At 41.1% G+C, this 17,080-nt stretch overlaps 1 protein-coding gene across 1 annotated transcript; it reads right to left on the bottom strand.

The window, feature by feature from the left end:
- Window positions 1-756: 756 nt before the first annotated feature.
- Window positions 757-6,009, bottom strand: LOC136429387 (latent-transforming growth factor beta-binding protein 2-like). Its single transcript, XM_066419219.1, has 15 exons — window positions 5,880-6,009; window positions 5,630-5,752; window positions 5,179-5,304; window positions 4,936-5,058; window positions 4,484-4,609; window positions 4,241-4,363; window positions 3,791-3,916; window positions 3,547-3,669; window positions 3,025-3,147; window positions 2,574-2,699; window positions 2,330-2,452; window positions 1,833-1,955; window positions 1,338-1,463; window positions 1,106-1,228; window positions 757-830 (listed from the first exon to the last, which is right to left on the bottom strand). Exons 1-15 carry the CDS (start codon window positions 6,007-6,009, stop codon window positions 757-759), a joined length of 1,818 nt encoding a protein of 605 aa, XP_066275316.1.
- Window positions 6,010-17,080: the final 11,071 nt, after the last annotated feature.

Genomic DNA, 17,080 nt, shown 5'->3' with positions numbered 1-17,080 from the left:
ACAAATAATATCAAGTTTTATCAAATTCCATACGTTGTGATACCCCGAAACCTTATCTACAATATTTATATATTGATAAGATATTCACTGACCTCTCTGTCATGTTTGTGCCGTCGATCCAAACTTGCATGTCGCTGGCGCCAATCCAGAGGTCTAGATCTGTGGTAGTCTGTTTCGTGATCCATTCCTTAGACGGAAAATGTAACATAATCGTACAATCTTTTCTCGGACAGCTCGTTGTCTTACACAGTTTATAATTAACTCATGAATGATCAATATCTGCCTTTATAATTTTTCTCTTTCACGGAGACTGGGTACATAGTACTGGTACTGTACGGTATATCTATATTCGTATGGAGGTTCTTCTGTAACGGCAATCGACAAAGTAATAACTTAAGTATCGTACACAAAAGTAAAGCGTTACCCTTGACACATATAGGCTACGGGTCCAATCGTTTTGAGAAGGACCAGAATGACTGATCGAAAGCTTGTTGGTAGACGCTTTACTTTGTGTAAGGAAACATATTACTATATACGGTATACATACATACCTGTTCGGCAGCGGTCGGCGCTATGGCGAGGTCTCCCTGGAGGGCTTGGCACGTGACCCGAGCTTGTTCCCAGGTTATCGACTCGTGCCCTTGGCGGGAGTGAACACCCTGCAGACTTGTTGATGGAAGGTAACACGAGTCTTCATAATACCTCCAGCCACTGGCGCATATTTCTGCATATTGAAACAAAAGTTTGTAACGGGCGTTAGGACTTGTGCCAAACATACCTACTAAAGCATACTCTGTGTTCCTTGCCATAGATGAGGTAGTTTGCTGAAACTGAAATAACAAATAACCATTTTGAGCAAACTGTAGAAACACAAACTCTTCACAAGAGGTAGCTAAAAGTGAATATCTCCGTGGAAAAAAGATGATTTTTCCATATGCATCAAACATGAATAACAGATTATGGATTTTCAAATTATTTGAATATCAGATCATGAAAACTGTTCCATCCATATCACATACAATCAATAAAGACAATATTTATATTGCTAAAAACAATACTGAAAGGTAAAAGATATTGAACAAATATTGAAACACAAATGCTGTACCTGAACAGAATATTCCATTTCCTTGGAAACCCTGGTTACAGCTGCAGTTGAAAGATCCTTCCGTGTTGTGGCAGGTGGCGTTGCTGTGACAGTTGTGTGTCAGGTCGGCACATTCGTCTGTATCTGTATCAACATCCGATACAATTTAGTGTGTTATATGCATGTATCACATGTCTACTTGCAACGATTAAGTGTTAGAATTTTTACAATTCAAGTCATTATAATTCATTACCTTGACAGAACGTCCCGTTGCCATGGAAACCGTTCCAACAGCTACAGCGAAACGAACCCTCAGTGTTCAGACACGTGGCTTTCACGTGACAGTCATTCCAGGTGCTGTTCAGGCACTCGTCAATATCTACAAACATGGAATTAAAAAAGAAAATGTTTCCGGTTAGCATTGCGGACTTGGCTTTCAAAAGAAACATTTTCAACTCGAACCGTGACTCGAACAAGAAGGTTGTAACAACAATTTGAGTTTTAGCAAACAGTGGCCCTTATTTAAAGCAAAGGTTGTGTCGACTAATGAACAGTTCATTACAGAACAATATGTGTAATACCTTTGAAGGTCATTGCTAAATTGAAGGCATACACATGTACTTTTTGCCACTCGAACGTGTCATCTGTCACTGATAGGCCCCGATAACATTTGTGGAAGATAAACAATATTGTCAGACTATCTAAGATTAAAGGGTGCAGAAATAAAGAGATTGAAAAAATGTTCTACCTGAACAATACGTGCCGTTTCCATGGAAACCCAGGTTACAGCTGCAGTTGAAAGATCCATCCGTGTTGTGGCAGGTGGCGCTGCCGTGACAGTTGTGCGTCAGGTCGGCACATTCGTCTGTATCTGTGCAAAATCAAATATTTCAATATGTTGTGTATGCATGTACCACATGTATATTTGAGACGATTAATAAGTAAGAATTTAACAATTCTAGAAATAAACGGTGTTCATTACCTTGACAGAAAGTCCCGCTGCCATGGTAACCATTCCCACAGCTACAACGAAACGACCCCTGAGTGTTCAGGCACGTGGCTTTCACGTGGCAGTCATTCCATTTATATAAATGACAACATTTTCAATATCTGTAAAGGTTTTAGCTGAAAAGATGTTTTATGTATCATCGATATGCGCAGAAAAGTAACATTTTCAAGTTAAAGAATAGTGTTAGACTAAGTTTAAATGGGGCGGAACTAAAGAGAGTAAAGACAATGTTCTACCTGAACAGTGCGTGCCGTTTCCATGGAAACCCAGGTTACAACTGCAGTTAAAGGATCCGTCCGTGTTGTTGCAGGTGGCGTTGCTGTGACAGTTGTGTGTCAGGTCGACACATTCATCTGTATCTGTATCATAATCGAATCATATTTTAATATGTTATGTATCACATTTACTGTCAACGATTAACATGTATAGATTTTACATTGAATAGATTTTACAATTCAGAGAAAAGAATATTTTTATAACCTTGACAGAACGTCCCGTTGCCATGGTAACCGTTCTCACAGCTACAGTGAAACGACCCCTGAGTGTTCAGGCACGTGGCTTTCACGTGACAGTCATTCCAGGTGCTGCTCAGGCACTCGTCAATGTCTACAGACATGGAATTTAAAAAAAAAAATGTTATTGTTACCCTCACACAAAGCGTTTGTGGACTTAACTTACGAAAAGGTATAGCTATTGACAGAAAAGACGCTTAAAAGTAATTTGCCTTTCTTTTAGCAAAAGATGACACCTTAGCTGTGTTTTTACTGATAAATGATTTTATATTCATGACAACATGTCTGTAAAGGTCATACATAAATACGGGGGCTATACTTAACTGCACTATAGATGTGTTATCTATCATCTTTATTTAAATCAAAGAATATGGTCAGACTAATTATAAGCTAAAGGGATGGAAGACAATTGTTTGCACCTGAACAGTACGTGCCGTCTCCATGGAAACCCAGGTTACAACTGCAGTTAAAGGATCCGTCCATGTTGTTGCAGGTGGCGTTGCTGTGACAGTTGTGCGTCAAGTCGACACATTCATCTGTATCTGTATCATAATCGAATCATATTTTAATATGTTATGTATCAAATTTACTGTCAACGATTAACATGTATAGATTTTACATGAAATATTTTTTACAATTCAGAGAAAAGAATATTTTTATAGCCTTGACAGAACGTCCCGTTGCCATGGTAACCATTCCCACAGCTACAACGAAACGACCCCTGAGTGTTCAGGCAAGTGGCTTTCACGTGGCAGTCATTCCATTTATATAAATGACAACATTTTCAATATCTGTAAAGGTTTTAGCTGAATACGAGGGCGCACCATAGATGTTTTATGTATCATCGATATGCGCAGAAAAGTAACATTTTCAAGTTAAAGAATAGTGTTAGACTAAGTTTAAATGGGGCGGAACTAAAGAGAGTAAAGACAATGTTCTACCTGAACAGTGCGTGCCGTTTCCATGGAAACCCAGGTTACAACTGCAGTTAAAGGACCCGTCCGTGTTGTTGCAGGTGGCGTTGCTGTGACAGTTGTGTGTCAGGTCGACACATTCATCTGTATCTGTATCATAATCGAATCGTATTTTGATATGTTATGTATCACATTTACTGTCAACGATTAACATGTATAGATTTTACATTGAATAGATTTTACAATTCAGAGAAAAGAATATTTTTATAACCTTGACAGAACGTCCCGTTGCCATGGTAACCGTTCTCACAGCTACAGCGAAACGACCCCTGAGTGTTCAGGCACGTGGCTTTCACGTGACAGTCATTCCAGGTGCTGTTCAGGCACTCGTCAATGTCTACAGACATGGAATTTAAAAATAAAATGTTATTGCTACCCTCACACAAAGCGTTTGTGGACTTAACTTACGAAAAGGTATAGCTATTGACAGAAAAGACGCTTAAAAGTAATTTGCCTTTCTTTTAGCAAAAGATGACACCTTAGCTGTGTTTTTACTGATATATGATTTTATATTCATGACAACATGTCTGTAAAGGTCATACATAAATACGGGGGCTATACTTAACTGCACTATAGATGTGTTATCTATCATCTTTATTTAAATCAAAGAATATGGTCAGACTAATTATAAGCTAAAGGGATGGAAGACAATTGTTTGCACCTGAACAGTACGTGCCGTCTCCATGGAAACCCAGGTTACAACTGCAGTTAAAGGATCCGTCCATGTTGTTGCAGGTGGCGTTGCTGTGACAGTTGTGCGTCAAGTCGACACATTCATCTGTATCTGTATCATAATCGAATCGTATTTTAATATGTTATGTATCAAATTTACTGTCAACGATTAACATGTATAGATTTTACATGAATAGATTTTACAATTCAGAGAAAATAATATTTTTATAACCTTGACAGAACGTCCCGTTGCCATGGTAACCGTTCTCACAGCTACAGCGAAACGACCCCTGAGTGTTCAGGCACGTGGCTTTCACGTGACAGTCATTCCAGGTGCTGTTCAGGCACTCGTCAATGTCTACAGACATGGAATTTAAAAAAAAAAAATGTTATTGCTACCCTCACACAATGCGTTTGTGGACTTTACTTACGAAAAGGTATAGCCATTGACAGAAAAGACGCTTAAAAGTAATTTGCCTTTCTTTTAGCAAAAGATGACACCTTAGCTGTGTTTTTACTGATAAATGATTTTATATTCATGACAACATGTCTGTAAAGGTCATACATAAATACGGGGGCTATACTTAACTGCACTATGGATGTGTTATCTATCATCTTTATTTAAATCAAAGAATATGGTCAGACTTATTATAAGCTAAAGGGATGGAAGACAATTGTTTGCACCTGAACAGTACGTGCCGTTTCCATGGAAACCCAGGTTACAACTGCAGTTAAAGGACCCGTCCGTGTTGTTGCAGGTGGCGTTGCTGTGACAGTTGTGTGTCAGGTCGACACATTCATCTGTATCTGTATCATAATCGAATCGTATTTTGATATGTTATGTATCACATTTACTGTCAACGATTAACATGTATAGATTTTACATGAATAGATTTTACAATTCAGAGAAAATAATATTTTTATAACCTTGACAGAACGTCCCGTTGCCATGGTAACCGTTCTCACAGCTACAGTGAAACGACCCCTGAGTGTTCAGGCACGTGGCTTTCACGTGACAGTCATTCCAGGTGCTGTTCAGGCACTCGTCAATGTCTACAGACATGGAATTTAAAAAAAAAAATGTTATTGCTACCCTCACACAAAGCGTTTGTGGACTTTACTTACGAAAAGGTACAGCTATTGACAGAAAAGACGCTTAAAAGTAATTTGCCTTTCTTTTAGCAAAAGATGACACTTGAGCTGTGTTTTTACTGATAAATGATTTTATATTCATGACAACATGACTGTAAAGGTCATACATAAATACGGGGGCTATACTTAATTGCACTATAGATGTGTTATCTATCATCTTTATTTAAATCAAAGAATATGGTCAGACTAATTATAAGCTAAAGGGATGGAAGACAATTGTTTGCACCTGAACAGTACGTGCCGTCTCCATGGAAACCCAGGTTACAACTGCAGTTAAAGGATCCGTCCATGTTGTTGCAGGTGGCGTTGCTGTGACAGTTGTGCGTCAAGTCGACACATTCATCTGTATCTGTATCATAATCGAATCATATTTTGATATGTTATGTATCAAATTTACTGTCAACGATTAACATGTATAGATTTTACATGAATAGATTTTACAATTCAGAGAAAAGAATATTTTTTATAATCTTGACAGAACGTCCCGTTGCCATGGTAACCGTTCTCACAGCTACAGCGAAACGACCCCTGAGTGTTCAGGCACGTGGCTTTCACGTGACAGTCATTCCAGGTGCTGTTCAGGCACTCGTCAATGTCTACAGACATGGAATTTATAAAAAAAATGTTATTGCTACCCTCACACAAAGCGTTTGTGGACTTTACTTACGAAAAGGTATAGCTATTCCCACTGCAAACTGATTGGATCAGACTAATGAGTTCACCTGAACATACCTTATAAGTACAGGAGAGACAGACTACCCACTGTCACTTCAGCGGATTCATCCAACACAACCGGAGGTGCGAGACTTGGATCCCTCGCTTAGGAGAGCTTGATGTAGAAAGACTGGACTTTGACGAAGCTCTTTTTCTTTCGGTTGCTCCTTTGTGAAAGGGGAAAGTTGAAGGTTGGACTAAGATTTTCATGCTTTTTTCGGACGATGTTTAGCGTTTTGGTGACAGGATGTCAGTAGCGGGGTGATTTGTATTTGTATACCTTGTGTGGACGCAAGGGGCACATGTTTTATTCCTAGTGAGCTAGTTTGGGGGGCGGCTTTCTGTAGTGACTGATGGTTGTCTACCGACTTGGTGGTCGGCCACGGCTTTGGTCGAGTACTTGGGAAGCTGCAGCTAATAACAGTGCTTATATATTTGTACCTTCAATAGTAGACTGCAGGTATTTGGACCACGGCAGGGAGGCGTGCAGCCAAGGAATTTGGGCGCGACGGCAGACCAGGTGCTGGGTGATGACGCTAATTTGCTGGAGAACAGTACAATAGGTGATGCACGTGCAGCGGACACACCAGGTGCCGAGTGACAGCGCTAACTGGTGTGGGGAACAGCAGAACACTTCGGTGGTTTCTTCCGGTGCACCGCGGGCGTCTGTGAGAGGACATTTCTCTCGCCAGGGAGAGATTAGACTTCGGTACAGGGTGATGGTTGGAAGGTTGCTTTTATAGTGCTTTAAGTGGTGAAATTTGGAATTTTGCGATTTGTCATTTTGACGTTTTTTGTGACTGTTGATTTGTCATAAAGGTGTGACAACAGCCACGCGCACTTTGTGTAATTAGGTTTTAAGTTTGGCTTTGGCCTGGGGAAAGGCTCGCTATCATGATCTCGGGTTGTTCTGCCGGCATGGTATGTGAGTTGGACTCTGGTGTGGAAGTCCTAGAGTTTGAAGAGAAGCTCGAGAATTACCATCACGTTAATTTGACGCATTTTCTGTCCTAGTATGGTGAGACAACTATCAGTTTGTCGGCTGGAGCAAGGAGGACAGAAGTGATGGACAGCGTCGTGACATCCACAGAACCAGCAGGCATAACCTCGGCTGGACCCGGAGTCGCAACTCACTGCCAGTGCCGCCCGCCATTGCTGATGGCCCGGGAACAGTGACAGATGTGTGGTTTGTCTTTTTTGAATATTCTGTTGTTCATATTGCATTTCCATGTGGATTTCTGTTGCTCGTGCGGAATATAGTATATAGATTTGCGGACGTGGTATTGATGTAAACTGTGTTTGCGGTCATTCTAATGTACGATAAGCATTCATGAAATTTGTGAGTCATGTTGTTGTGGTATTCGGCCACGTTTTATGTGAGGAGTAGATGAACTACACAGGTGTACGGTTTGTCGTTGTGGACTATTTTGTCGTTTATATTGCATTACCGTGTGGATTTTTGTTTGCTCGTGCGGAATATAGTATGTAGATTCGTTGACGAGGTATTGATGTAAATTGTGTTTGCGGTCATTTTAATGTACGATAAGCATTCGTGAAATTTGTGAGGCTTGTTGTCGTGGTATTCGGCCACGGTGAACGTGAGAAGTACATGGACTACACTGTTCGGTTGGTCGTTTTTGTATCAAGTATTTTAATGTTCATATTATTTAAAAGAAAAACAAAAATTGACGTGTTGACGTCTGTTTGCCGTTTGTGGAATATAGTATGTAGATTCGTTTACGAGTTATTGATATAAAGTGTGTTTTCGGTCATGTGTTGTAATCGATGAGCATTCGTGAAATTTCTGAGGCGTGTATTGTGGTATTCGGCCACGTTGTGAGGCGCAGAGAAACTTGGCGACATGCGCGGCTTGTACACGTGGTATTCGGCCACGTTTTATGTGAGGCATGCCTACGTGGTATTCGGCCACGTTCTTGTGAGACATGCTTACGTGGTATTCGGCCACGTTTTTATGTGAGACATGCCTACGTGGTATTCGGCCACGTTCTATGTGAGGCATGCTTACGTGGTATTCGGCCACGTTCTATGTGAGGCTTGCCTACGTGGTATTCGGCCACGTTCTATGTGAGGCTTGCCTACGTGGTATTCGGCCACGTTCTAGGTGAGACTTGCCTACGTGGTATTCGGCCACGTTCTGGGTGAGACATGTCTATGTGGTATTCGGCCACGTTCTAGGTGAGACATGTCGACGTGGTATTCGGCCACGTTCTAGGTGAGACATGTCTATGTGGTATTCGGCCACGTTCTATGGGAGATATGCCTACGTGGTATTCGGACACGGTATATGTGCGATATGCCTACGTGGTATTCGGCCACGTTCTAGATGAGACATAGCGCTTTACAAAAAAGAGAATGTATTGTAGCAGATAGAAATGTTTGACGTATATTATATTAGTACGCCATCTACGTTCATATTCTTGGAGTTATCGTTTTCAGAATAGTTGAGTACTTATTGTATTGATTGCTTTTGCATACATTGTGTTATGTGCAATTGTCGAGCAATAAAGTTCATTCATTCATTCATTCGTTAGATGAACTCGGTGACATGCGAAGCATGTCTACGTGGTATTCGGCCATGTTCAATGTGAGTCACAGATGAACAGGGTATTAGGCAAAACAAATGTTTTATGCGGTGCAGGACTACGTGGTATCCGGTCACGTTCTACAGGTGGTATTAATAAAGTTGGAAACAGGTAAGACACGGTTCACGTGGTTTTCGGCCATGTTCTATCCGAGGTATACATGTAGATATATCATGCGGCAGACAAGGCATGGTCACGTAGTAATCGGCCACGTTTTATTTATGCGAGACGTAGGTGAATCTGGCGACGTTCAAGGTAGGGTCACGTGGTCTTTTGAGTTGGTCACGTTCAACGTGAGGCGAAGACAAACGTTGTGGAATCAGAGGCAGGTCCACGTGGTATTTGGACACGTTCTTGCGAGACGTAGATGAATTGTGCGACATGTGAAGCATGGTCACGTGATTTGATTCAGCCAAGTTCTATGTGAGGCGTACATTGTAGATGAACGTGTAGGTATGTGAGTATGTTCACGTGGTGTTTGAGTCGGCCAGGTACTATGTGAGGTGGAGATGAACGTGAGTATATATGAGGCATGTACATTTATGTATTTATTTTCGGCCAGGGCATACGCTAGATGTAGAAAAGCGTGGTGACATGTAAGGCATTGTACATATGGTTATTCAAATGTATGTCACGTGCCCACTTAGTATTTGGCCATGTTATACGATGGAAGATAAACCTGAAAACATACGAGGCAGGCATTTGTAGTAGTTGGCCACGTTCTACGTTATTAGAGGACAGGGTCGAAAGAATAAGGAACATGTACACCTGAGACTGTTATCAACATTTATGCCCTGCTGGATCAGTAGACGGAGGTAATGCACGATATCTTAGATGTCATAGACTTACATGGTCATGCTTGGGATCATGAGTGTGTTATCGGTGAGGAAGGCCGAGGCCTTTGGTGATATGACTGGTGGCATAGGTTCACCCCTAGAGACGGCGGCGGCAGTGTGGGTATTCTCCTGCTAAAACACATCAGCAACATCTGGGTGTCTTCCATTCAGGAGCACGTCGTTGTGTTCAGTTCAGTCGGTGACAGGTGACGTTTTTTCCCGATTCAGAAACCGATCTTGATAAACCTGGTGGTTCGTTCGTCACTTGTGACGAGGACCGCTGCCATCCATCGGTTGGCTGTGGTATATGTGTCGCATGAGTCCTCTTGTAGTTGTAAAGTTCTATTCTGGTCCTGAACCTCTGGCCACAGTGTTCACATTGGATCAGAGACGTGCTCTTCGTGAGGTTGACTACCCGTTCCTTTCTGGTTTTCCTTTTCTGCTGGGCGGCAGCTTTCTAAGCTTAGTTTTTTTAACGTGTAATGGCGTCATCACAGACTGCATGTTGTCACAGTTGTAGTTAACTTATGGGTATACCGGTTATATAGATAGATACAGAGACAAACCTCAAGACATCGGGAAACGTATATATAGTAGTCATTTTGGGTTTGTTGTAGGTACTAAGATTGTGTTCATGTACATATAGGGTTAACTATGGGCCAGTGAGTGCCCGAAACAAATAAATGATAATAAATACATTTGTTGGTGTGTGTTTTGTTTTGTTTGTCTGTTAGTTTTGTAATCTGCTTTTAAAGACCCCAGTAAAACTATATAAATACAGGATAATGTACACTTTGGGCTTCAGTATGCGTCTGGCAGCCGTACAGTTCACATAAGTGGAGGCCTGGCTGAGACAGTTTGCCATGTACAAGTTACTCGTCAAGTCATGTTTGAAATCTACAGACAACAGATAAGAAATTGAAGTATGGCTACACATAAAGAAGTTAGCTTGAAGAACAGTCAGCCAAGAAATAAAGGAATAACAACACTGGCTTACGATTTAGTTTGAGACATTGGCTAGCAGTATATGTACTGTTCTACAGAGCTCCAGTCTAATTCCTGGTTACTCCAACAAGTAGACGAAGAACTCCCCAAAAAGCAAAAGTCATATTTCTAGACACACCAAGGCTAATGTGGGGAAGACATTGGAAATTTAGATCCATTTACTAGTAGTTACTCTAACACAACGTTGACAGGGTTGATTTAAAAGTTTGAAAATTGAACAAGGTTGACTACCCCAAAAACTGAAAGTTGTAGATAGTAGTGTCTTGATTATCCAAAGGATCTTATTTGATTGAAACTTCCTTGGATTATGTGACTTTTTGAGGGAGATCTAAGTCATTCTGCATGGTTTGATAATGTTCCTAGCAAAACCAGTACTGAAAAATTTTGAATTCTCTGACAGTTATAATGGTAATCTGTCCTTGCCATTGTTCTAGGCTGGCAGACGATGTAATCCTTTTATGAATTAATGTGGTTATGGGGGCCAATTCACCCCTCACTACTGCTGGGAATCTCACAGGAGGAACACTCCTTTTACGAGTTGCCCTGGGCAAGGAACCCAGTGGTTTAAGACTGGAAAACGCCCAACATTGGAGAAGCCACATGCGGAAATGTAAATGCTGCTGCAGGGTGGTGGATTGGTTTTATCGCTGGGTCATCGACTTCATCTATGGGGAAACGTTGTAATGCATCTGAAAAGTGTAAGGTCAAGTGTGTGAATAGGTCTATAGGACGGTAAGGGATATAACATTCAATGTATTAAGTTTTCCAGCTGTGCTATCAGTCTCTACCAGACTAACTACGCCGGCTATTGGGAGAACACTTGCCGGGGGATTTTGACCATGGAGGGTAACATTCGCAGGCATAGTTCAATATGGGACCCTCTCTCCGTAGCCGACTCTCTTCATACAATTGACTCTATTTGGCCGATTTCTACTATTTTCCCAGCGACCGTGCCGCGGAGACTGGTAGAGGCTACTGTGCTATGCTTTGTTCAGAGTAGACACGGGATGAGAATGGGAACATTGGGGAAGAAAGGGTTAAGGAAGGGGATAAGAACAGGGATGAGAATGGGATGAGAATGGGATGAGAGTGGGATGAGAGTGGGATGAGAGTGGGATGAGAGTGGGGAGAAGATGAGAGAGGGGAGAAGATGAGAGAGGGGAGAAGATGAGAGAGGGGAGAAGATGAGAGAGGGGAGAAGATGAGAGAGGGGAGAAGATAAGAGAGGGGAGAAGATGAGAGAGGGGAGGATAAGTAAAAGGAACGGTTGTGTCATAATGAATCCCCAAATTATCGTGCTGGCGGATATTGGAGAATGACAGCATGATAGAAGACGTACTTGATAAATGTACATGGTGATCCATGAAGGATGTCAGATATAATGTTGATATAATATAGGGACAAGGGAGGAGCATGGGGCGCGACGAAGGCGTGGACCCCATAACTCATATGGATGATCCAAGAAGTGCGCAGTGGGTATAGGTTACTATTCCCACTGCAAACTGATTGGATCAGACTAATGAGTTCACCTGAACATACCTTATAAGTACAGGAGAGACAGACTACCCACTGTCACTTCAGCGGATTCATCCGACACTTACCGAGGGAGCGTGACGGAGACTGATCCAAAGGATAGGGGAATGGGAAGGGGAGGAAAAATGAAGACGTAATTTTGGAGACGGCGCGAACTGTTTTCCCCACCCACCCACCATCTATGATAACATGTTAAAGTAACGTGACTGGTCAGGATCTGTGGCGCGACTTCGGCGTGGACCCCATAACTCATATGGATGATCCAAGAAGTGCGCAGTGGGTATAGGTTACTATTGACAGAAAAGACGCTTAAAAGTAATTTGCCTTTCTTTTAGCAAAAGATGACACTTGAGCTGTGTTTTACTATAAATGATTTTATATTCATGACAACATGTCTGTAAAGGTCATACATAAATACGGGGGCTATACTTAACTGCACTATAGATGTGTTATCTATCATCTTTATTTAAATCAAAGAATATGGTCAGACTTATTATAAGCTAAAGGGATGGAAGACAATTGTTTGCACCTGAACAGTACGTGCCGTTTCCATGGAAACCCAGGTTACAACTGCAGTTAAAGGATCCGTCCGTGTTGTTGCAGGTGGCGTTGCTGTGACAGTTGTGCGTCAGGTCGGCACATTCGTCTGTATCTATTAGTAACGACGTGCATGGAAAATAAGAGGGACAGGACTGTAGATATGTGGTTTCCCCCCAAGAGAAAAATGAGTGTAGTTTTTTCCTATTTCATCGATTAAAGGGGGGATGTTAAGTTGACAAAACAAGCGAACTTTCCTTTTGATAAAGCCCAGCTGTTATGTTGTGTTAGACTTCGAGGTGTGTTTAACGTTATCATTTTTTATTCAGGTAGCCCCTAGTCGGCAAATTGCTAAGTTCCACCCTTCCAAGGTTCATAGATACATATATGTATATACATATATTATCATATCATACCTGCCAATAATTTGCCATGTTACAATATTTCTGAAACTATCAAATGGTCTTTACAATATCCTTCGGTACTTTGATGAATAAATTGATAGATGAAAAAGCGTTACAATTATACTATCAGGCGATGGCAATTTGGTAATTGTCGGTGATTATCTTTGAGTGACCTCAGAGGGGCTTAAGGGGCGCCACCTAAGTTGATTATTTTTCGTGACAGCTGTCATTTATACGAGTACATTCATTGTATTTTGCCTTAACACGGACATATGTACGTACCAGGCCAATGCTGTCTGTAATTGTAATATTACGTGTATTTTATCATTGTGCAGGATTCCAGCCCCTCGCATACCATTTGCCATATGTATTAGAATATTTCCATTGAATCGGTCTAACCCATACGTACCTAACCATCCAAAACGACTGTATGTGCGTCACTAGCTATCTTTTCGCGATCGGTAAGTATGCTTAATCCTTGTATCTTCCGGCAATGTGACATTGAAAGATGCACTGACTTTCTCAGGAATTGATATCTAATTGGAACCTAGTGGCGACGATAGTAGTTTACAACACACTTAGTGACGTTTGACAAGTAAGAATGTTGTCAAACATATTTTTGTACTTTTGTGAAGCGATGGGCCTTAAATGTATGAAAACATGTGCAGAATTTTACTTACCAGTAGCGTTAACAGTCAGCAGTCCGAACATGAGAAGCATTAGCATCTCCATTATAGACAGGCCCATTTTCATGGAACCTGGCTGTAAAAAACATCAAGTGATGGACTTAAGTGATTGTCAATGACAGGCGATGTGGATAGTTTCCTTCCCTTTGACGCTGGTTCCCTCTGACAAGATAGTGTATCATCACCACAAGTATTTGTCAGTAATATGTGTCGATTGAGCATTGCAATAAAATGTTTTACTGAATACATATCGGTTACGATGGTTTCTCATTGTCAGATATTTTGAGTATGATATGACTAGTGTGGCACATTTTACACCGGGTTCTCCAATACAACCATCGCGTGCTTCACGTTTTGTGTGCCATCGCGACCTTGTGTGGACTGGTGGACTAGAGCTCCTTTGGGACAGGAGAGTGTTTATTAATGGATTAATTGGTGATCATTTGGGTGCACGCAACTTTTAAGCAAATTACCAGGGGTTTGGCCACAATACGTGAGTTGAAAATACCACCGGAGGAGCACCAGGTCCTGCAATTACTCTACGCTAATACGCGGCAACTCCCTTCGAGCAACAAAGGACCAATGTGATTTTCTATAGAATGTCCTTTGAGTGACTAATCCCCAAGCAGATTGATGTTGGGATGGATCGCGACGTTTTCATTCGGAGGTATGAAATAATCCCTGGGACGCACCCTACTTTTAAAGAAATTACCAGGTGTTTGAAAGAGCACCTGCAATTACTGAATGAATGAACTTTATTGCTTAACGATCGTACATGACGCAATGTACGGCAATAGACCAACAATACTACAAGGCTAATCTATCCTACAATTCTCCAAACCTTCAAAATATTATCGATGACAGTATATGGATTAATATAGTCATGTGTGGGTAATTCGGTCTCGCTTTTCGAATAGCGTATTAGTATATAAAGTAATCTATTTATAAAGAATTCATTTATAGTGAAATTGACCTATGCATGTGAATATAGTAGTTGGACATAACAACAATACATAGAAAATAGAATATTGTACCCCTGATACTGTGATAGGGTGAAATTTGTCTTAGTAGTAATACTAATAGTCTGTAACAGCGCATCTCTCTCTTCACTATAAAGTCATCACAAAATGAAATTCATCGTCAATATCTTCACTACATGTTGGACACAGTACTCTGCGGAAGTACGCGACAACTCCCTGTGACGCTTTGGAGTTGTTATGGGAGTTCGCGGAAACACCCATTCACATTATATAGATTCATATGATTAAATAACGTGCACATTTTCCATTGAATTTCCATATATACTCCTATGATCTCAGCATCTTTAATAGTTCCTGTATCAATGGCCCTTCTCTATGCTTACAAGCAATTTCCAGTTCAATATCGTTCTCTGAGTTAGACGTACCTTTCTCTATACGTCAATGATTTGGTCGCAGGTCCCGGTTATTTATTGTCGGGCCGCCATCTATAAGTTGATGAATTTTCGTGATAGCTGTCATTTACACGAGTACACTCTATTTCACGTACCAGGTCAATGCTGTCTGCAATTGTAATATGACTTGTATTGCATTTATTTGGTCGCAGGTCCCGGTTATTTCTTTCACAGATGTATACTTTGGACGCCTGTACTGTACTTGTTCGTTTAAGTTTCCTTGCTGTTTCAGTAGCATGGTATATCTTAACACTACAGGGAGGGGTTGCTAGCCCTTCCCCTTTAACGTGCCTGAGGCACCTCCTCCCATTTTAGGTCCCTTCCGAAAGACGGTACAGCCTCAACCAAGATATCCAAACCCCGTGATAAGAACCGAGGGCTCTAAGTTGCCACTAATAGGAGCCAGGGGCTCAGCTGTGAGGCTTCTACCAAAAGTGCTACAGGGACATCCCTGCCTGTACTTGAAGCATGATAGAATTAAAAGTATTTAGTCTGAAAAGGTGTATTCTGTCCTATCCATCAATGTACAGAAAATGCAGAGTGCTGTATTTTAGTCTGACCACAATCCATACCTTTCTTTTCAATGCACAAGTCCTTAAACTACTAAACCTACACTACAGTCTCCCTCACCTGAGATGACGTCTTGTGCCTTGATCTTTGCTAGTATGAAGGTCGTTTTGTGGTAATATGCTCTTATCAACCTGTGAATAAATCATTTTACACCGTGCACCATGGGGTAGTCGACCGACAATACAGCAAAGAATAGAAACTTTATAAAATTGGACAAAGGCTTCCATACTTCCATACTGTGCTGTAGAAAGATCATTGATATTTTTTCGTACTTTATATATCTATTATGTATAAGGAGACGCGCTTGTTACAGCCGCAGTTTTACCTCACTTGTTATCAAGTAATCATATGCATGATGATTGCTTAGCATCTTCATGTCCCTGTCTATGACACGGTACCACACATGTACTAAACATCGATGTAGAGCAACTGATAGACTCTTCCGTTTACATTATTGTATCTGCATACTCATACACGTATGTGCAGACGGCCATAGCAAAATCCACGCGGTGTTTGTTACTTGGTTTGGATAATAAACATTGAAAACACGTGTGGAGGGAATATATTTTGATCGGTGTCTGTTTGGTTACTTACTGAGGTCTTGTCAGAGTATCATGTATCAACAGACGCATTACTAGCCTTTCTGTAAATTCTATTGAACTCTTTTCATTGATCATTCTTCTGCGTGCAGCGTTTTCATGTTAAGTTCTATATGTACGTCTTAATTAAATGCCCGGTCACATGCACACATGAAACTGAACGGTCATAAAATAATGTACGAACCTCTTCTGTATCTAACAAAAAGAGCATTTCTGTAACTTAATCATACAATGATTTGAATACCAAACAAATGTATAAAACCAGAGAATATAACTGTTACGGATCATTTTAAACATTTCAACACACACACAAACACACACCCCAGTCAAGCCAATTAAAACATAGGTTTTGGGCAAAATGTCGGATTTGCATTGGAAACAACGTAGAACAGCCTAATAAGCTGTTCTAAGTCAAAAACAAACGATTCGGAACGGTTTGGCGAGAAAAAACGCCAGAATTGATTTTTAACCGCAAAGGCCGTATTAGTCCTCCAAACGTCGAAATAGGCCTTAAATGAATAAATGAAAAAATACCTTAATCGTTCTATGAACGTTTTCCCTCTGAGATGTCGGTCCAGCGATCGAGAGGTACAATCGAGCGTCACATGTGTCATCAGTTGTGAAGTCTTGAATATTCAAATGCCACCAAAGGTGGGGCTGGCTGTCCATAACAACGGCACGTCACACCTCGGACATACCATTTCATCCACGGGGGAGTCAATTGTATTTACTGGTACCTTTATATTGGCTCCCTGAGG

This window comes from Branchiostoma lanceolatum, chromosome 3, assembly GCF_035083965.1.
Source record: "Branchiostoma lanceolatum isolate klBraLanc5 chromosome 3, klBraLanc5.hap2, whole genome shotgun sequence".
Taxonomy (NCBI): Eukaryota; Metazoa; Chordata; class Leptocardii; order Amphioxiformes; family Branchiostomatidae; genus Branchiostoma; species Branchiostoma lanceolatum.
This window is presented reverse-complemented; position numbering and strand designations above follow the sequence as displayed.